At 41.1% G+C, this 22,676-nt stretch overlaps 3 protein-coding genes and 3 pseudogenes across 3 annotated transcripts; all 6 read left to right on the plus strand.

Annotated features, from left to right (window-relative positions):
- LOC104770207 lies at positions 379 to 3,161 on the plus strand (annotated as a pseudogene).
- LOC104770210 lies at positions 4,796 to 7,366 on the plus strand. Its single transcript, XM_010494601.2, has 2 exons — positions 4,796 to 4,932; positions 5,344 to 7,366. Exon 2 carries the CDS (start codon positions 5,408 to 5,410, stop codon positions 7,199 to 7,201), a length of 1,794 nt encoding a protein of 597 aa, XP_010492903.2. The 5' UTR covers positions 4,796 to 4,932; positions 5,344 to 5,407; the 3' UTR covers positions 7,202 to 7,366.
- On the plus strand, positions 7,228 to 11,474 carry LOC104770211 (annotated as a pseudogene).
- On the plus strand, positions 14,899 to 15,321 carry LOC104772354. Its single transcript, XM_010496981.1, has one exon. It carries the CDS (start codon positions 14,899 to 14,901, stop codon positions 15,319 to 15,321), a length of 423 nt encoding a protein of 140 aa, XP_010495283.1.
- Positions 19,271 to 20,972, plus strand: LOC104770212 (annotated as a pseudogene).
- On the plus strand, positions 22,127 to 22,483 carry LOC104772355. The gene has a single exon (XM_010496982.1). It carries the CDS (start codon positions 22,127 to 22,129, stop codon positions 22,481 to 22,483), a length of 357 nt encoding a protein of 118 aa, XP_010495284.1.

The following is a 22,676-nucleotide window of genomic DNA, read 5'->3' on the forward strand; positions in this document are numbered from 1 at the left end:
TTTTGCTTACTTTTTGCTGTTTTGGGTCCAAAGGGTAATTTAGTGGTTTTTAGATTAAGATGCAAAATCCACTAAGAGTTCTTCACGGTTACTAGTCCCTTGATCATTGTAAGTTCTCCATATATGTGAAATATCAGTATTTTGCAGTTTGGTCTGAAGCTCTCTTCTTGCATATCATAAAACGCAACCTATATCATGATATTAAAAATCAAGTATTGATAATTTTAAAGCTTACTTAAGTTGGACACAGTTATACAATCAGATAATACTGTTTCCCGCGCATTGCCAACAAACTTTTCCCGCTAAAAGCAGATTATTTGTTTAATATAGTTTATTTACATTTTCCTTTGGGTGTTTAACTGTTTATCGCAGCACGACGAAATCGTCTCCCTTTTCCGGCGAGAGAGTCTCCGCCACTTACGGCTAGCTGCGTTTTGCTTTTGTTGCTGCTGTTACGTGAACAGGTTGCTGCTGGGTTTATGCTTTCTCCCATTTTCCCCTTGTTGTGAGATTTGGGTTTCTTAAGTTAAAGACGCTTGCTTTAAGGTTCTTACTACTTTGTTTTGATTTAAAATGCTTTCAAAGAATACCCACAAACTCGCCAGATCCTTATTTTGATGGTCATAATCTGTATCCTTCTGCAGGTCCTAACCAATAGGAGGAAGTCATCTTCTCGAGGTCTGGTTTCAAAGTTTGGTTAGATGATGGTTATCACCATTGACGAGCGTAATACTTCAGAGACGTCGACTACAGCTCAATCCCAAGCTCAATCTCCAAATCCTTCCAGTGACATTCCACAGTTTTGGACCATGTGTCCATTTTGTACCCTGAGGTACATATTATTTACGAGGTACTCTCTCAACAAACTGACCAAGTGTCAGTCTTGCAAGATGACATTCACTGCACTTGAATCCCCTGTTCAAGGCCCTACACCAGGGAAGAAGTCATCTTTGTCTACTCAAGAGAAGAAGGTACTGATTCAGAAGCTCCGCGACTTACAATTTAAGCATCCAGTTGCCTCCAATTGCCGTCCAAGCTTTTGGACTATGTGTCAACACTGTGAGTGTAGGTATCATTATCTGAAGATATATATAAACAAATGGTTCGTTTGTCAGATTTGTAAGAAGGATAACATTGCAGTGGAAATCTTTGCAAGCCCAGGTGTGATGACAGTCTCCTCACTCCAACCTAAAATAGTCCCCAGTAAGAATCCAAGCACACATGTCTCTGGAAAGGAAAGTTCCCCTGGTTTGAGCTGTGCTGTGATGGTTGGTGAGAAGAGAAAGAGAAACGAGAATGGTGAAAATTGCACTACTGAAAATCAAAGCAAATCTGAAGAAGATTTGATTGGCAGGTCTGTACAATTAAAGACTTCTGAATGCGTTGGTGTAAAGTTTAACGACTTTGATAAGCTGAGGGAAGAAGTAAACTTTGCAGCTGGTCAGACCTGGGCTCTTTATGGTAATGCAGATGGAATGCCTAGACTGTATGCTCAGATCAGAAAAGTTTTAGTTCCTACTTTTGGGCTTAGGATCACATACTTAGAGCCAGATCCAGATGATGAGAAAGAGACACAATGGTTTGAAGAAGACTTGCCTGTTTCTGTTGGTAAGTTCAGGTTTGGGAAAAATCAGAACACAGAAGATCGTTCCATGTTCTCTCATGTAATCCACTGCATACACGTATACAATGAAGAAAGCAAAATTGGTCATTTTAGTGTCTCCCCCAAAAAAGGCGAGACTTGGGCTCTGTTCAAGAACTGGGACATTGACTGGTCTTCAGAGCCAGATTCTCACCGCGAATTTGAGTATGAGTTTGTTGAGATTTTGACAAATTACACTGACGGAGCTGGTGTATCTGTTGCATTCTTGCATAAAGCAAAAGGCTTTGCAAGTGTGTTCTTTCGAATGAGAACTGGGGATGCAGACATATTTCAGATTCTACCTCACAGTTTATTCCGGTTCTCCCACAGGATTCCTTCCTTCAAACTGACTGGAATGGAAGGAAAAGTTGTACCAAAAGATGCTTACGAGCTGGACCAAGCTGCATTACCAGAAACTATAGAAGAGAAAATTGTCCCTTCTCATCTATTAGCGAAGCCTAAGTCTAAACCCGAAGAACCTGAAAAGCCTGAAGCTCTTTGCTTTCCGAGGAAGGGAAAGGTTTTTCAAACTGGTCAGATTTGGTCATTTTACAGTGGTCACGATAACTTCCTCTGTACTACTGTAGGATTCAGAAGATCACTTTAACTCAGTCATTCGAGCAGGAAGCAGAATTTAAACTATCTGTAAGTCGGCTAAAGGCTAATCCTTTCCCTGAGAATGTCATGTCGTGGGAGGACAAGAAAATGCCTGTTGGTTGTGGAACTTACTCGGTGAGGAACTGTTTCGAAATAATCACTCCAGGTGATGTTTTACATCAGATAGCGCCTCAAACCTCCATGGATGGAAATGAATATACAATTCTTCCCAAGATTGGGGATGTTTGGGCCATATACAGAAGCTGGACTTGTGACAAGCAGTTCAAGGACATGGGTTCCTGCAGGTATGACATTGTTGAAGTTCTTGATGACACCTTGGACTATAAGGTTTTAGTGTTGGAGCCTGCGTTGTTACCTAATGAAGAGGAAGGTAAAAAGACATTCTTGAGAGCAGCTGAGAGTAGGCGTGCTGATTGTGACGATGAGGATGGCTCAGACGTGATGGTTACAATCCCCAAGTCAAAAATGCTCAGATTTTCGTATCAGATTCCTGCTTCCCGGGTAACCAAGGAGATAGACGGAGAACTGAAAGAGCTTTTTGAAGTTAACTCTAGGGCATTACCTAAAAACGTAAGGTTTCAAGATCATTGAGCAAAGGGGAAGTGAGGAAGGGCAGAGAAGGAGGATCACATTTCGTTAGCTTTTGGTGCTCAATTTGTCAAAAAGGTTTGTTTTTTTTTTTTTGGTTTTAAGATCTAGGAACTGCAACTTATTTAGAATTTCTCCATGGTTTAAAGCATTTGCTTCTTTTATTGGTTCGAACTCTGTGGAAAAATCATGTATTTTGAGAAGGTGAGAGAAGCTGCTGGCTCTCATTTATTTGGTCAGAAGGGTAACCAGTGGTTTTTAGATTAGGATGGGAAAATGTGTTGAGCATTTTCAATGTGTTAAGCTGCTGGCTCTGATCCGTTGGCAGTTTATCTATGAATGATGTAGCAGGGTTTAAAACTCTCTGGCATGTATGTGCGTTTGAACTAAAGTAATCTCAAAGAGCATATGGATCTTACAATGATTTCAGCCGTTCACTGCTCCACATCAAGTTCGAAACTTTCTATCGACTGAAACTGCCCAAAAGCTTCACACACTGACTGATGACACAGGTCATCCATCTTCTAATCATGCAATGCAAGACAGTGTGCCAATATGTACAAAATACTAGTGAACTCGATATTATTTATAGAATAATACTCAATTGAAAAATCCAATTNAACCCTTATGTTTGTACAGATTAATCCTGATCAAGATTCATATGCTGAGACCGTAAGTACTTTGAAATTTGCGGAAAGAGTTTCTGGTGTCGAGCTAGGTGCAGCTAGAAGCTATAAGGAGGGACGAGATGTTAGACATCTCATGGAACAGGTACATTAATATTCATGTTGGGGCTTAAACATCAATTCCTATACCCTCAAGAAACAGTTTTTTGAAAAAGTGAAGTAAATGAAATAAACAAATTTGTTATTCAAAAAAAAAAAAAAAAAAAACAAATTGAAAAATCCAATTTATTCACACAGGTATGCGTATTATGTTTTCTCAAAAAAAATTTTAACGAATCTACCACATTGGAAACTTGTTCTTTTCTAATGTACCACATTTGAAAATCTCTTTCAAGGACTACCACAAGTGTCTTTCACAATGACCATTATAGCTTTACAAACAATGACCATTGTTTTATTATTAATAAAAAAAACTTTATTCTTCTCCGTTACTTGTATCTCCTCTTCAGCAATTCAATGTTTCTTCGAATCTTTGTGGTGGTGACGCTGCTCAAGAACCCAATCCGCCGCCGGAGTAAAAAGATAGCGACAAGTTATCCGCGGGAGCTATTGCCGGAATCGTAATTGAATGTGTTGTTGGTTTGTTGTTGCTTCTCCTGATTGTGTTCTATCTATGTAGAAAGAGAAAGAAGAAGGAAGAGAATGCTCAAGCGAGAAACGTTGAAGCTCCTGTAACTGCTCCGGCCTCCGCCGCTGCTATACCTAAAGAAAGGGCGGCTATTGTCCCGTCGGAGGCTTATTCGCCGATGGTTTAGCGTTGTTGTTGTTGTTGCTGTTGCCACCGACAATCTTCAATGGCCGTGAATCTTCATTGAAACCGAAGGAGATGGACCAGATCTAATGATACGTCTATGAAAGACGTTGTCCACAATCCAACCAGTTCCTGTGGACCAAATCTCTTCTCTTTTTTTGGTAGACAAGTTGGTTTTGTTGTTTGTGGACAAGTTATACCTGTATAGTACTAGTTTCACGACTTGTCCATTGACCCAATAAATTGGAACTTGTCTATCTCAATGAATTTGATAAGTTATCTATATGCTCAACTTGTCTACAGAAATAGTTTTTGTCTACAGCCTCAACAAATCGGAACTTGTCTACCCATAAAAAATCAAACATGATTTTTTTTTTGTTCAGCGCTACAGTATTATAAGGGTATTTTCGACATTTGTAATGCCACTTGTGGTAGAATAGAAAATGAGTTTATGATTGTGGTAGAATTGGAAAGTTTTATATTAAAGGTGGTAGATTAGACTAAATTCCCTTCTCAAAAAGTTATCATTTTTGTAATTAAAAAAAGTTATCGATTTGAGTAAGCTCCCTACAGAGAGAGAGAGACGACGTAACCTTCGCCGGAGCCCGGAACCACAATTCTCTCCGACGTCGGCCTCTTTCGACAGAGTAAGCTCCCTTATTTTTTTTGTTCCTTTGTCCGGCTAAACTCGCTGTATATGATTCTCTTACTACTTGGGTATCGTTCTCTCTCTATATACATATCTAGGGATTTAGCGGGGGTTTAGTTTAGGCTTTTATGATTTTTTTTTTTCTTTTCTCTTTTCAAATGTGTTTCAAACTATAATGAAATGGGGGTTTTAATTTAAAAAGGGTTTCTTTGTTGTTTCATCCGATTTTCGAATTTTTCAGTTTATGTCTTGGATTTTTGATAGTTTTACTCTTTTTTTTTTTTTATGTTCTCTTTGTTGATGTTTAAACATATGACCGAGGAACTAATGCTTAGTGAAGTTAATCGTGTGCAAACTATTTTGACGATTGCTTGGTTTTGATTATTTAATTTGTTCATTGTTGTTGAAGAAAAAGGGCTGACCCTGATCGAGTTGAGATCATATTAGAGGAGCCACTGAAGGGTAAAGCTGTAATGGAAAAGACTAACCTTGATGGTGCCCGAGAGCTACTTCATCACGATCAGAAGTCTGTTCCTCAGACATTCTCTTCTGCGGCAAACACTGGTGAGAAGAGAAAGAGGGAAGGATTGGTGAGAAGAGAAGGAGAAAGTTGTAACATCAGCGATAATGAAGAAGTTATTATAGTTGGTGATGCTAAAGCTATTAAAGATTTTTATTTGGATGGAGGAGAGCAGTCTCAGAGGTATGTGTTTAGCAAGCGAAATGCTTTCGATGTACAAAACGGTTCTTTGGAAAAGGAAGAAGCAGGAGAAGAACCAGACAGAGCAAAGCAGGTTTCAAATTTTAATGATTTTAATAAGCTGAGGGAAGAAGGCAAAGTTTCAGTTGGCCAGATCTGGGCTCTTTATGATGATACAGTGGATGGCATGCCTAGATTGTATGCTCAGATCAGAAAAATTTCAGTTCCTGGTTTTGATGTTAGTGTCACATGGCTTGAGCCTGATCCATATGAGGAGGAACTAATACAGAAGTATGAAAAAGACTTGCCTGTTTCTGTTGGTAGGTTTAAACTTGGGAAAGATGAGACTATTAAAGATCACACAAGGTTCTCTCACGTGGTTCATTGCAATGAAGGAACTGGCGCAGGTAAATTCAGTGTATACCCAAGAAAAGGAGAGACATGGGCTTTGTTTAAGGGTCGTCACAAGACTAGCTACAGTTACCGGGACATAAACTGGTTAGCTGATCCCAGTTCTCCCAATAAATATCAGTATGCATTTGTGGAAATCGTGTCAGAGGCTACTGTACCAAATGAACCAGAACCATCTACTGGATTCTTGCATAAAGCAAAAGGCTTTTCAAGTTTGTTCTGTCTCTTTACTGAGGAAATTGTTACATCTTACATTTCTCGTCACTATGATTATCAGTTCTCTCACCAAGTTCCATCGTTTAAGACGACTGGAGAAGAAGCAGAAGGTGTGCCTCGAGGTGCTTATGAGCTGGATCCCGCTGCGTTACCTGCAAATCTCAAAGAGATAGACGTCCCTTTGCATCTACTAGCAGAGCCTACAGAGCCAAAGTCCGAGAATAATACACTTTCGCAATGCGTGCACTTTGCTAGCAAGGGTAGGACTTTTGAAACTGGCCAAATCTGGGCGTTTTGCGGTGGCGAGGATTACTTGCCCCGGTACTATGGCAAGATTCAGAAAATCACCTTTATTCAGGCATTTGAGCAGGATCCGGTAGTTAAACTGCATGTTGGTCGGCTGAAGTCTACATCAAATAAAGGCATCCTCCAATGGAATGACAAGAGCATGCCCATCGGCTGTGGGAACTTCCGAGCAACAAAATCTCTCGAAATATTCACCGATCTTGATGTATTCTTACGTCAGCTAAGCCTAGACTCATCCGGAGATGGAAATAATTACAGTATCATGCCAAGGACTGGTGATATCTGGGTTATCTACAGAAACTGGAGTAGTGACATTGAGGTCTCTCATCTTAAATCCCAGACTTATGATCTTATAGAAGTTCTTGATGACAAAGCGGCGGATTACAAGGTTTTGCTGTTGGCACCTGATGGTGGCTTTAAGCTAGCTGGCCATGGAGGTTATGATTCAGTATATTTGGCTGCTAAAGAACACTGGATTGATGGCGCTGATGTTAGATTCACAATCCCGAAATCCGAACTGCTCAGATTCTCGCATCAAGTTCCTACTTTGAAAGTAACAAGAGAGATACATGGAGCTTTGCAAGAGGTCTATGAACCTAATACTGATGCACTGCCTGCTAATTTGATTGTATAATCTCTGGGAGCTGAAACAACAGTGGATCAAAAGATTACTCTTTTGCTTACTTTTTGCTTTTTTTTGGGTCCAAAATCCACTAAGAGTTCTTCATGGTTTACTAATCCCTTGATCTATTGTAAGTTCTCCATCTATGAAATAGCAGTATTTGCAGTTTGGTCTGAAGCTCTCTTCTTGCATATTATAAGAACATAAACTAAATCATGAAACGTAGCATTTTCATATCATATATGAAGTATTGATTATATATATATATTAATATATATATATATATATTGTTTTTAATTACTTAAGTTAGACACAGTTTTGCAATAAGATACACACATAATAATCAGATAATTAGTTTCCCGCGCATTGCCAATGAACTTTTCCCGCTAAAATCAGATTATTTGCTTAATTTTTCTTTAGTTACATTTGCCAAACGTGTTTATCGCACGAGCACGACGAATCGTCTTTTCCCTTTTCCGGCGAGAGTCTCCGGTACTTACGACTGCGGTTTGCTTTTCTTGCGCTGCTGTTACGTGAACCGGTACGTGGATTGTAACTAAATGTTTTGTTTTTGTTAATCTAATCTAGAGTTTAAGCTTTCTCCGATGTTTCTCTTATTGTGAGATTTGGGATTCTTAGTGTAAAGTAAAGACGCTTGCTTTATGGTTCTTATTGCTTTGTTTTGATCTAAATTGCTTTTAAAGAACAGTCACAAACTCGCCAGAACCTTATTTTGATGGCCATAATCTGTATTCTTCTGCAGGAAACCAATAGGAGGAAGTCATCTTCTGGTCTCAAAGTTTGGTTAGATGATGGGTATCACCATTGACGAGCTTCGGATAGAGAAAGATGCTTCAGAGACTTCGACTACAGCTCAATCTCAAGCTCCTTGCAATGATGACCGTCCCATGTTTTGGACTATATGTCCGTTTTGTGCTGTTAGGTACAGATCCCATAGAAGCTTTCTCAACAAACCGAGCCGGTGTCAATCTTGTTACATCAAATTCTTTGGGGAGGAGGAAGTCACTGTTAAAGGCGCTACACCAGAGATTAAACCAAGTCAGATAACTATGCAGAAAAGTGCATCGAGTCAGAACCATGTTGCTAGGAGCAATTTAGTTGCATTGACACCCAAGAACCAGCTTCAGCCTCAAAAAGCTCAGTCCCCAGATCCTTTCAGTGGCATACCAAAGTTTTGGACCATGTGCCCATTCTGTACTGTGAGGTTCAGGTTACCTAGGCGGGACTTTCTCAACAAGCCTACCAGTTGTCAGTCTTGCAAGATGAAATTCACTGCGACTGAATCCCCTGTTCAATTCCTTCTACCAGGGAAAAAATCAAGTCAGACAACTTTGCCTACTATGGAGAAAACTAGGTTGAGTCAAAACCATGTCAGTAGGAGCAATTTGGCTAAATCAACACCCAAGTACCTGCTTCAGCCGCAAAAAGCTCAACCTCAAACAGTTCCAGTCAGATCTCGTCCAAGCTTTTGGACTATGTGTCCATTCTGTGAGCACAAGTATCTTTTTATGAGAAAATATATCAACAAATGGCTCAATTGTCAGATATGCAAGAAGAAGTTCAATGCGGTTGAAGGGAATTTCTCCTTGGTCCAACCAAAAACAGTCCCAACTAAGAATCCAGGCACACATGTCTCTGGAAAGGAAAGTTTCCCCCCAGCTTTGAGCTGTACTGTGAAGGTTGGTGAGAAGAGAGCGAGGAATGAGTATGGTGAAAGTTGCAATACTGTAACTCGCAGCAAGTCTGATAAAGTAATTGTAAAATTAAGTGAAGATGGCAGTAGAAGAGTGTCAGATGATAATGGAGATGCAGGAGAAGAGTCTGGAATTGCAAAGGAACTCCATGAGGTTCATCTTTTCAAAGAAACATTGCCAAATGCCATTAATAGGAATGCTCAGGTGGGACCTACAATGGGGATCTCTCAGAATCTCAAGGTAGAAAAAAACTCTGTTTTTTGTGATACAAGTTCAGAATTTGCAGTACAACTAAAGACTTCTGAATGTGCTGGCCCAAATTGTAACGACATTAGGAGCGATTTGCTTGCGTTAACATCCAAGAATCAGCAAGAAAAAGCTCAAGCTTTCTCCTTACAACAACAGAATAAAGTCCTAAGTAAGAATCCAGGCACACATGTCTCTGGAAAGGAAAGTTCCCTTGGTTTGAGTTGTGCTGTGATGGTTGGTGAGAAGAGAAAGAGGAACGAGTATGGTGAAAGTTGCACCACTGAAGATCAAAACAAATCTGAAGATGTTATTGGCAGCGCTGTAGACAATAGTAGAAGAGGATTCAGTGATAATGGGGATGTAAGAAGGCAAGAAGAGCCGGGACGGGGGAAGCAACTCCATGAGGCTGTTCGTTCTGAAGAAACATCCACGGATCATAAGTTGAATGAGAACCAAGATGCTGCAGGGAACTCCGGACATCTTGAGGTGGATGAAAAGTCTAATTTATGTGATTCAGCTTCAGAAGATGCAGTACAACTGAAAACTTCTGAATGTGGTGGTCTAAAGTTTAACGACTTTGATAAGCTGAGGGAAGAAGTAAACTTTGCGGTTGGTCAAACCTGGGCTCTCTATGATAAAGCGGATGGAATGCCTAGAGTGTATGCTGATATCAGAAAAGTTTCAGTTCCTTCTTTTGGGCTTAGGATTACATACCTAGAGCCAGATCCGGATGGTGAGAAAGAGATACAATGGTTTGAAGAAGACTTGCCTATTTCTGTTGGCAAGATCAGGTTTGGGAAAAGTCAGAACACAAAAGATCGTTCCATGTTCTCTCATTTAACCCACTACATATGCAAATACGATGAAAAAAACGACAATGGTCGTTTCGACAATGGTCGTTTAAGTATCTCCCCAAGAAAAGGCGAGACTTGGGCTCTATTTAAGAACTGGGACATTAACTGGTCTTCGGAGCCAGATTCTCACCGCAAATTTGAGTATGAGTTTGTTGAGGTTTTGTCAGATTACACTGACGGAGCTGGTGTATCTGTTGCATTCTTGCATAAAGCAAAAGGATATGCAAGTGTGTTCTTTCGAATGGGGACTGGGGGTGCAGACATATCTCAGATTCTACCTCACAGTTTGTATCGGTTCTCCCACAGGATTCCTTCCTTGAAACTGACTGGAATGGAAGGAAAAGTTGTACCAAAAGATGCTTTCGAGCTGGACCAAGCTGCGTTACCAGAAAGAATTGAAGAGAAGACTGTCCCTTCTCATCTATTAGCGGGGCCTAAGTCGAAACCTGAAGCACTTTGCTTTTCTAGGAAGGGAAAGGTTTTTCAAACTGGTCAGATTTGGTCATTTTACAGGGGTAACGGTAACTTGCCTCTGTACTATTGTAGGATTCAGAGGATAGATTTATCTCGGGAAATCGAGCAGGAAGCAGAGTTTAAACTATCTGTAAGTCGGTTAAAGGCTAATCCTTTCCCCTGGAATGTCATTCCGTGGTAGGACAAGAGAATGCCTGTTGGTTGTGGAACTTACTCGGTGAGGAACTGTTTCGAAATTCTCTCTCCAGATGATGTTTTACATCAGATAAGGCCTCAAACCTCCATGGATGGAGATGGGTATACCATTATTCCCAAGATTGGGGATGTTTGGGCCATATACAGATGTTGGACTTGTGATAAGGAGTTCAAGGACATGGGTTCATACGAGTATGACATTGTTGAAGTTCTTGATGACACCTTGGACTATAAGGTTTTAGCGTTGGAGCCTGCGTTGTTTGCTAATGAAGAGGAAGGTAAAAAGACATTCTTCAGAGCAGCTGAGAGTAGGCATGCTGATTGTGACGATGAGGATGGGTCAGAAGCGATATTTACAATCCCAAAGTCGAAAAGGCTCAGCTTCTCACATCAGATTCCTGCTTCCCGGGTAACCAAGGAGATAGACGGAGATTTGAAAGAGCTTTTTGAAGTTAACTCTAGAGCGTTACCTACAAACGTGAGGTATCAAGACCATTGAGCAAAGGGGAGAAAAGGGTTACATTTCGTTAGCTTTTGGTGCTCAATTTGTCAAAAAGGTTTGTTCTTTGTTGTAAGATCTAGGAACTGGAACTTATTTAGAGTTTCTCCATGGTTTAAAGCATTTGCTTCTTTTGTTGGTTCGAAATCTAAGGAAAATCATGTATTTTGAGTAGAAGGTGAGAAGGTGGCTCTCATTTATTTTTGGGTCAAAAGGGTAACTAACCAATGGTTTGTATAATAGGATGAGAAATGTGCTGAACATTCTCAATGGTTTGCATCTGATTCGTTGGTAAATTATCCATCAATATTAATGTAGCAGTACCAGAGAGTTTAAAACTCGCTGGCATGGCATGTGAGTGCGTTTGAACTAAAGTTATCTCAAGAGCATATAATGGCCTTAGGGCATCTCCATTGGGAGACTATTATTTTGAGACTCTTATATTTTTGTAATATTAGAAAATGTATTTTTACAAAATAAGAAGTTTTGGTTTGTTAATTAAATTATACTCCTCCAATGGTAAGCTCTAATAATTGATCAGTAGTTTGATTCGAGATTTGTTAATCAATCAACAAGATAAAAAATGAAGCAAAATTTCTCTCCGTTGGGAGAAATATCGCGAAGTCGAAGAGATGGAAGAGATGGAGAAAGAAGAGGAAAAAAAATAAATTATTTTTTTATATAATAAATTTGACCAATTAAATACAGACAGCACACTAACTCTTCCCAACAAGAGTCGATGTTAAAACTTACTAAACAAGAGCCAACTCTTATTGTTTTATCATTTTTGATTTATTTTTAATCTCAAATAAAATAAGAGTCTTGCTAAAAATCCTGCTAAAGTCACCAATGGACTTGCTCTTACATGATTTCAGCCGTTCACTGCTTCGCATCAAGTTCAAAACTAAAAGCTAATAAACCTGAAACTGCCCAAAAGCTCTACACAAACTAGTGGAATCGGTATTTACAAAAAAATGTTTAGACCAGTTTATTCATAGTCATAGAGTAATTTTTTGGTAAAATATGTTCTCTCAATAATATATTGTACATCATTTTTTTATATAACTAGGAGATATCCCGTGCTGGTCAATATTTTAAAAAAAATTATAATATAATAATAAAATTTATTGTTATATTTTTTTAAAAATGTTATTTTATTTGAGATAATATTTATTTTTAATTCTTCTGTATATTGTTTGAGCTGATAGTAGGGTTTCGTCATTGTGAATGTTCTAAAGTCTTGATTCGCAAGTTTGGAATATATTTTTCTCAATTTGGTTTGTTTTGATTTATGGAAGGTTGTTAAGGTATATTAATCTAATTTGCTCGATTAATGGTAATTGTATTTACACCATTATTGCCACAATCATTTAGGAGTTTAATTTCGTAAGGTGAATGAGTATAATAGAAACCTGGTATAAATCTTAATAATGCATATTACTCTTCAATCTAATAAGATCTTAGCAAATATGTAATAGTTTATTAAATGCAAATTAGATCTTTCCTAAAAAACAATCGACTATAATTGTTTGCTATATTATAGGGATGTAAATAAGTAGAGTATAATTAAAATAGAAGATATGTGTCATTAAGAGGATGTTAAACCCGGCCAAAAATATTTGGCAATATTAGGGAGGATCCGATTAGTTGAATCGGTTATAATTTTAAGTAAAAACCCGACCCAAAATAAACAAAAAGTGATGGCACAAATTTGTACTTAAAAAATGTTAAGATAGATAGGTTAAATCGAGACATGAAAGCTCTTCTCATCATGTTTCCGCGCATCTGGCAACTTGAGGGGAAGGTGGTTGGTGCAGACCTGGGAATGGGTAAATTTCAGTTCGATTTTGACGAGGAAGAAGACATTGCCAAGGTGTTGAAGCTGACTCCTTTTCACTTCGACCATTGGATGGTCTCGATGGTCCGATGGACTCCTACGGTGGATCCCTTGTATCCCTCCTAGCTTACTTTCTGGATTCGGATCATGGGGGTGCCTTTCCAATTTTGGGCTGAGCCAACCTTCCGTGGGATTGCTGCGGATCTGGGTCGGGTAGAGGCTGTGGACATTGACGGTGGTCGAGTCCAGGTCACACTCAATGGTCTCAAACCGCTGAGTTTCGAAACGGAGGTCGAGTTTTACAATGGTGAGGAGACCACCGTCTCACTTCGGTATGAGAGGTTGTTTGGTTACTGCCGGCATTGCTTCAGCTTGTGTCACGATGAGGAGCAGTGCCCGTTGTTGAAGCCACCTCCGGTCCCTGCTGTTCCGGCTCTCCATCGGGATGAGCCTGAAGACCGTCAGGCTAAAAGTTACAAAGGGGCTATTGTTTCGGAGTGGAGGAAGGGTACGAGTTATGAGGGAGGTTCCAAGGGTGCGTCCAAAGGACGACATACTGGTAATGGTTCTCAAGGTGAGGGGAAGCGTTCAAAATCGAGGTCTGACACAGTGGCAGGAGAACCGGTTGCTAAGCAATGGCGTTTTCAGTCATATGTCCAGTACAACGAGTATCGCCATTCTCGGGCGGTTGCCAAGGAGACTGCGGTCAAGGAATCTGCTATATTGAATAAGGTGAGGGAAGAAGGGGAGATGTCTAATTCCCAGGAGATGAGTGCAGTTGCTATTCCGGCCAAGGTGGTTCGCAAGGCGCTGTTCCAGGAGGAGGGAGCTGATGTGAATGTGGCCATGGATAAGGAGAGGTCTCAGGTTCTAGAGGAGCCTTATTTGGTGACTGGTATGGAGATTTCCGAGCAAACTGGGGAAGGTGTGTTGCCACAATCGGTGGAGGAGGTGGTGAGTCCCAGTAAGGGAGGCGGTGGAGATGGTGCTATTATGTTGGTTGCGGGACTAGTGGGGGAGGTTTCCCTGGGAACCGAGGAGCCCACTGATGCTGATACCACGTTGCCTGTTGAGGATATGGTGGTTGGGGAGCAGGTCAACACTGAAGTCGCTGATGAGGCTACGGAAGCCGGTTTCACAAGCGAGGTTGATCAGGCTGCAATAGAAGATGACCAGCAAGGAATGGAAGGACCTACCTTGCCCAAGCAGCGCAAGGGTAAGGGAATCATGGGATCAAAGGGTTTGGGGTCTAAGAAGTTAAATGTGTACGTTCGCACTCCTAGGAAGCGTCCTGCGCCAAGGAGTACTGCTTCCTCCGGGGTTCCTAATAACCCGAAGCCACAGGCGATGGAGAAGGAGGTGGTTGGTGGTGCCAAACCACCTATTCCAAAGACCGATAAATGAAGATCCTTAGCTGGAATTGTCAGGGTTTGAGTAATAATGCGACTATTGGTTATCTCAGGGATCTGTGGGGTAGACATCGTCCTGATTTCTTGTTTCTTTCTGAAACTAAACAATCTTTTTCTTTTTTAGAACCTTTTGTTGGTCATTTTGGTTATTCCTTTTTAAAAACAGTTGAGCCTGTTGGTTGTAGTGGCGGTTTAGCCCTATTTTATAATAATACTTATAATGTTTCAGTTTTATTTGAATCCAATCGATTAATTGATGTGGAAGTAGATTTCAAAGGACAACTTGTTTATTTGTCTTTTATTTATGGTGACCCGGTACCTAAGACACGGGATGCGGTGTGGGAACGGTTAACGCGAATTGGCCTAAACCGGAATTCACCCTGGTTTTTAATTGGTGATTTTAATGAAATAAAAAATAATCATGAGAAACGCAGGGGAAAGCTGCGACATGCCTCTTCCTTTGTGTCTTTTAACACGATGATTCGACATTGTGGTTTACTGGAATTCCCTTCTGTTGGCGATAGCCTTTCTTGGAGAGGTTGGCGGGATAAGAAGCCGATTCGGTGCCGCCTCGATAGAGCCTTGGCTAATGAGGAGTGGCATGATATGTTCAGTAACTCCTTCACGGAATATCTGCCGATGATTGCATCCGATCATAAACCGGTTTTAGCTTCTCTGGATGATAAGGTCAGACGTGGTAAAAGTGTGTTTCGGTTTGATAGACGATGGTTGGAAAAAGACGGTTTGTTCGGGGCAATTGCCTCGGGTTGGGGGGCTGAGTCGGGTGCGGCAATGTCCACGGTGGCTGATAAGATTATCACTTGTCGTGCTGCGATATCTCGGTGGCGGAAGGAGCAGAAGCCCTATGGGCGGGAAACAATTGAAGAGTTGAAAGTTTGATTAGCGGCGGCTCAGTCAAATGATGCCACTACGGTTGAAGAGATTGCAGAGTTGACGTGGACTCTGCGGGAGGCTTATCGAGATGAGGAAATTTATTGGTATCAGAAGAGTAGAAGCCTTTGGATGAAAGTTGGGGATCAAAATACTAGTTATTTTCATGCTCAGATGAAGCAACGGTAGGCCAGGAATCGGATTATTGGGCTCCATGATGAGGCTGGTAATTGGTCAACAGAGGAGGTCGCTATCCAAAATATGGCGGTATCTTATTTTGAGGATTTATTTACATCTTCGGATCCGGCAGGATTCCAAGAGGCTTTAACTGAGGTTCAGTCCGTGATCATAGGGGATATGAATGTTTTTCTGACTAAAGAGGTCACCGAAAATGAGGTTAAGGAGGTGTTGTTTATGATGCACCCGGACAAGGCCCCAGGGCCGGATGGGATGACTGCTTTGTTTTATCAAAAGGCGTGGGCAACTGTTAAGGCAGATTTGGTACTTTTGGTCAATTCTTTTTTACGGGAAGGGATTTTTGATAAACGGTTGAATATGACAAATATTTGTCTTATTCCGAAGGTAGACAAGCCGACCAGGATGATGGAATTGAGGCCTATTAGTCTGTGTAATGTTGGGTATAAGATTATTTCAAAGGTTTTGTGCCAGCGGCTGCGCGGTTTTCTGCCATCTCTGGTCTCTGAGACGCAGTCGGCCTTTGTAGGAGGTCGGTTAATCTCTGACAATATTTTGATTGCTCAAGAGATGTTCCATGGGCTACGGACTAATCCCTCATGCAAAGGGAAATTCATGGCTATTAAAACGGATATGAGTAAAGCTTATGATCGGGTGGAGTGGGCTTTTATTGAACATTTATTGCGGAAGTTCGGTTTCTGTGAGAAATGGATAACTTGGATTATGTGGTGTGTGTCGTCGGTACAATACAAAGTCCTAATAAATGGACAACCCCATGGTTCTATTGTGCCTCATCGGGGCCTACGTCAGGGGGACCCTTTGTCGCCTTATCTTTTTATTCTCTGCACAGAGGTGCTTATCGCCAACTTCCGTAAGGCGGAGGAGGCTAAGCTTATATCAGGAATTCGGGTGTCGACAGCGAGTCCGGCGATCTCCCATCTGTTGTTCGCGGGTGACAGTCTTTTCTTCTGTCGTGCTTCAAAGGATCAGTGTGAGGTTATCCTAGGGATTCTTCAACATTATGAGCGGGTTTCGGGTCAACAGATTAATTTTCAAAAGTTATCGGTCCAATTTGGTCACACGGTTGATGCAACTCTTCGAGAGGAGCTTAAAGTGACCTTGGGAATTACGAATTTATGGGGTATGAGCTCCTACCTAGGCATTCCAGAGAGTTTGGGTGGTTCTAAGACGAAGATATTTTCCTTCATCCAGGATAGATTACAAGCGCGAGCTGGGGGGTGGCCTGCTCGGCTTCTATCCAAAGGTGGAAAGGAGGTAATGATTAAATCGGTGGTCACAGCGGTTCCTACTTTCGTAATGTCTTGCTTTCGCCTGCCGAAAACGGTAACGAGGAAGTTGACGAGTTCAATATCTAATTTTTGGTGGAGTTCGTCGGGGGAGTCGCGGGGGTTACATTGGGTGGCGTGGGAAAAGTTGTGTTTCAGCAAGTTAGAGGAGGGTCTGGGTTTCCGATGTTTGGATGACTGTAATACCGCGTTGCTGGCCAAGCAACTCTGGCGGTTAATTACAGTCCCGGATTCTCTTTTTGCTCGGGTTTTTAAAGGCCGGTATTATAGACATTCTGATCCTATGGATCCGATAAAGTCTTACTCCCCATCTTATGGTTGGCGGAGTATAGTTTCTGCTCGCTCTCTGGTTAGTAAAGGACTCATTAAACGAGTAGGATCCGGTGATTCGATTTCTGTTTGGAATGATCCTTGGATTCCCGCCCAATCCCCGAGACCAGCATTAAGCAATGGGTTGCCTCTAGATCCTCTGCTTCGAGTTAAATTTTTCGTTGACAGGAACACCAATTCCTGGAATATGGCTCAGCTCACGGCCACTTTTGTGCCGGAAGATGTTGCCATAATTTCGGCCTTACCTATCGGAAGGACGGCTTCGCCAGACTTGTTGGGCTGGCACTTCACAAAAACGGGTCATTATACAGTCAAATCCGGATACAATATTTTACAACAGCAGAAGGTGATCAGATCCGGGGGGTGGTCATGGGCCCACATATTACACAATTACAGGCTTTTGTCTGGAAGGTTAGGTGTCCCCCTAAGATTAGGCACTTCATGTGGCAAGTGCTCACCGGGTGTATGGCAGTTTCCACTAATCTTCGGAGGCGTGGTTTGGATTGCGAGGTCCAGTGTGCACTCTGTGGATTTCAGGACGAAACAATTAATCATGTTCTGTTTGAATGTCCACCGGCGCGGCAGGTGTGGGCTTTATCGCAGTTTCCGACAAGGCCAGGGGTTTTCCCTGCGGAGTCGGTCTATACGAATATGGATTTTCTTTTTTGGTGGTTCTTGGAGACACCAACTCAAGAGATTTATCCATGGGTTTTGTGGTATCTTTGGAAGGCGCGGAATGATAAATTTTTTAGTAACCTGGATCCTCATCCGGAAGCGATTTTGCGGATAGCTGAGGATGAATCCAAAGCTTGGTTTTTAGCACAGCTGGAGGAGGGAGTAGAGCCGGATTTCTCGGTTCCCAGGGCCTCTGGCGGGGTTAGTGGTTTCATGCGGGACAGATACCCAACCCACTGTGTATGTTTTATAGATGGTTCCTGGAAGGTGACTGATCCGTTTGCAGGCCGAGGTTGGTTTTGCTCTCCTCCTTTGGGAGGGGTCCCCACTATGGGAGCAGCCAATCTTCGTCATAGTCTTTCCCCGCTTCATGCAGAAGTCGAAGCTCTCGTCTGGGCGATGCGTTGTACGATTGGGGCGGATAATCAGGATGTTGTTTTCCTTACCGACTGCTCCGACTTAGTGAATATGGTGTCTTTACCTTCAGAGTGGCCAGCGTTTGCGACTTACTTGGAGGATATTCAAGAAGATAGGGAGGAATTCTCTTCCTTCTCTTTGCTTTTGATCCCACGCGCACAGAACGGAAAAGCTGATAATCTGACACGACGTGTTCGTACCGAAGCATATCTTACTACCTATGTAAATGATGTCCCGTCCCATTGGCTATAAGCCTCTTTCCTTTCTGTTGTTAAATCGTTTCCCCGCCAAAAGATTTAGTCTCGGGGAAAGTGGGATATTTTTAAGTAGCACGACGATGCTTCCATACTAGAATCCACTTTTCTCTTTTCCGGCCGTAGCCTTCGCCGCCGGCGAAAGAGGTCAGCTTTGGTTGAGTATAATGATCGAATTCGATTCGTTGATTGTATCTGTATGTTTTGTGATTTTCTTTTTTGTTAATTTCTGAATCTCTATGTCGCATCCGAATTTAGGGTTATCGCTCAATTTAGGGTTTAGCCGTTTAGATTTTTTCTCTCATTTTCCTTGATCATGACTCGTGAGATTTGGGTTTTATATCTACAAAAAAGGCTTAATTGAGTAGGGTTCTTATCACTTTTGTCTTTCAGGCACTTGGAAAATTTAGCCCCTTTTTTAACCTGATCAGTGTCAGTGTCACTGTGTGATTTTAGAACTTATATGCTTGTCCAATACTTAAGCCATTCATCTTATGCAAACATAGATTTACGTCTATGTGTGTTATTATCTTTACCATCGTTAAAGTATCTGATGTCCATATATGATTTGTAACTTCTGCAGGGACTTGTCTACTTGTATGCTTATTGTCTACTGCAAACGAGCTTCTTAGAAGAAAAGCTGTTTCACAGACTTGATGAAAGGAACATTTTCTTCAGCTTGTGCTGCTATGAATGTTGGTGAGAAGAGAAAGAGGAACGAATATGGTGAAAGTTGCAATAGTGTTGGACATAACAGTAGAAGAGGGTCTAATGATAATGGAGATGCAGGCAGGGGAGAAGAGTCGCCACAACCAAAATTATCTGACTGTGGTGCTGGTCCAAAGTTTAACGACTTTGATAAGCTGAGGGATGAAGTGAACTTTGCCGTTGGTCAGACCTGGTCACTTTATGATACATCAGATGGGATGCCTAGACTGTATGCTCAGATCAGGAAAGTTTCAGCTCCGTCCTTTGGGCTTAGGATCACATATCTAGAGCCAGATCCAGATGATGAGAAAGAGATACTATGGTTTGAAGAAGACTTGCCTGTTTCTGTTGGTAAGTTCAGGCTTGGACAAAACCAGAACACCAAAGATCGTTCCAAATTCTCTCATGTAATCCATTGTAATGGAGAAAGCAACTCTGCTCATTTCACTGTTTTACCAAGAAAAGGTGAAACTTGGGCGCTTTACAAGAACTGGGACATTAACTGGTCTTCAGAGCCAGATTCTCACCGCAGCTATGAGTATGACTTTGTTGAGGTTTTATCAGATTACGCTGATGGAGATGGTGTATCTGTTGCGTTCTTGCATAAAGCAAAAGGGTTTTCAAGTGTGTTCTTTTGGATGGGAACCGGTGATGCAGAGATATCTCATATTCTACCTCACAGTTTGTATCGATTCTCCCACAGGGTTCCTTCCTTTAAATTGACAGGAATAGAAGTAATAGGTGTGCCAAAGGATGCTTACGAGCTGGACCAAGCTGCATTACCAGACAGAATTGAAGAGAAGACTTTCCCTTCTCATCTATTAGGAGAGCCCAATGCTTCAAACTGTGAGAGTGGTAGAAAGTCTAAACCTCAAACCATCTACTTTGCTAGGAAGGGGAAGGTTTTTCAAACTGGCCAGATTTGGTCATATTGCGGCCAGTATCAGGAGTTTCCTCTGTACTACGGTAGGATTCAGAAGATCACTTTTACTCAGGCACTGAATCAGAAGGCAGTTTGTAAACTACACATGAGTCAGTTAAAGGCTACTCGTTTCCCTGAGGATGTGATCCAGTATGACGACAAGAAAATGCCTGTTGGTTGTGGAACATTCTACGCTAGAAAAGTTCTCGAAATAATCAGTCCAGATGATGTCTCGCAACAGATAGTGCCTGAAATCTCCGAGAATGGGAATGAATACACCATTCTGCCCAAGATTGGAGAAGTTTGGGTGGTATACAGATTCTGGACTCAATACAGGGAATTCGACAAGGTTGGTTTATGCAGCTATGACATTGTTGAGGTTCTTGATGACACGTTGGATTATAAGGTTCAACTGCTGGAGCGCCAGCACGGTCTTGATGAATATGAAGATATAGATGAAGATGAAGATGAGGATAAAAAAAAGATCTTACGTTTACTCAAAAGGAAAAAAAAGTACTTTACGGAAGTTAAGGAGTACAAGTATAACGAAATTGAAGGGTCAGAACCAATATTTACGATCACGAAGTCAGAAAGGCTCAAATTCTCGCATAAGGTTCCTGCCTCCCGTGTTACCAAAGAGATACACGGAGAGATTAAAGACCTTATATTGGTTGATTCAGTAGCATTGCCTGATCACATGAGCCCTTCATACCATTGACTTTGAGCAAAGTGCCAAATGATTCCTTTTTTTTGTTAGATTTACCCGATTGCATGAGGTTTCCACATCATTTGGTGCATGCTTTTTTGCGGGGTTTGTTTTTTGGTTAAGAATCTTTAACAGTTACTCTGTGATGCAAGAATGTTATATGTATATGGATATGATTCAGCAAGAGGTATTTGCCAGCTTGGTCTGAAATTATTTTTTGAGTTAATATTTCTTACATTTGTTGCTCATTTCATTTGGTTGCATCAAGAGATAATGGCTCAAGCTCTCTCCTTGCAACTTCAGACAGACCCAAGTGTACATTCTGAAGAAGAGGAGCTCACGGTTTTGGCAATACAATAGTTAATTTTTGTATCTCTCTTTGTCGCATCAGAATCTGAGGTTTTAGGTGTTCTCCCATTTATTTATTTACCAGAGAGTAGGCATGCTGATTGTGACGGTGATGATGGGTCAGAAGCGATTTTTACAATCCCAAAGTCGAAAAGGCTCAGCTTCTCACATCAGATTTCTGCTTCCCGGGTAACGAAGGTGATAGACGGAGATTTGAAAGAGCTTTTTGAAGTTAATTCTAGAGCATTACCTAAAAACGTGAGGTATCAAGACCATTGAGCAAAGGGGAAGTGAGGGAAGGGCAGAGAAGGGTTACATTTCGTTAGCTTTTGGTGCTGAATTTGTCCAAATGTTTGTTCTTTGTTTTAAGATGTAGGAACTGGAACTTATTTAGAATGGTTTAAAGCATTTGCTTCTTTTGTTGGTTCGAAATCTATGGAAAAATAATGTATTCTGAGTAGAAGGTGATGGCTCTCATTTATTTTTGGGTCAAAAGGGTAACTAACCAGTGGTTTGTATGAAGACATGACAAAACTCTCAAGCTTCATTGTCCTGCTTCTGAACACACAATTACGCGACTTAACATTGGACGATGACACTGGTTTCGTAAAAAAACGCAAAGGTTTTAAACTTGGCCCCCAAGCAAACACATGTAATTTGATCGATTAGAACATATATAAATTTTTTTTCAAACAATCATTTATTTTGGTTTTAGTTAATATTAAAGTAAAAGGAAATATGTGGCGATGTCAAAAAAACCACAACAAAAATAAAAAGTTATATTTCCTTTTTCCTTAAGATACATTCCATCTCAAATTTGGAAAACTTCTCTATATAATCAACTAAAGGAGTATCATCGCCCAACATTATTTCATAAGTCTCCTTATTTTCTCTCTCTATATAATCACCGACTAGTCTTATCTTTGACTTTGTTTTTCTTACCCTAAAAACAATGGCTGTTTCCGATGATCTCCCACCACCATGTGTGAACAATCATCACGTGAAGAGAAGAAGCACAAAAAAAAAGAGAACGATAAGAAGGAAGGAACTTGAAGAATTGATCAGCGCAGCCATAAGAGCCGCTCATGTTGCAAGAGACAAAGAGTTTTACATCGTCTCTCCCGAAGCCATACGATGCGTTGGGATCCTTAGACAGATACGAAGCTTACCTCTAAACGCTCGGCTTATCACCAAGACCGACGGCTTTCGTACTCTTCTATTCATCTCTAAGAATGGTAACCCTAAAATCCGGTCCGAGTCGCAGTCCGTCATTGATCACTGGAAGGGCATACTCCAAAACAAAACTTAATAATGGAAGGAAGAGATTCACAACGAAGATTTCATCATCGATGGGAGAGTATAAACTAGGGTTTTTTTTTGTGAAAAAAGGGTTTAACCAAATTTGTAAGAAACTAATGTCTTTGTGTTTCTTCTATTTCCAAAGTTTTTTACATGTTTGCAGAAGAACCAAATCAATAATCGTTAATAAAACGAAAGTAGCA

The sequence above is a fragment of the Camelina sativa genome, chromosome 20, assembly GCF_000633955.1.
Source record: "Camelina sativa cultivar DH55 chromosome 20, Cs, whole genome shotgun sequence".
In the NCBI taxonomy this organism is placed as follows: Eukaryota; Viridiplantae; Streptophyta; class Magnoliopsida; order Brassicales; family Brassicaceae; genus Camelina; species Camelina sativa.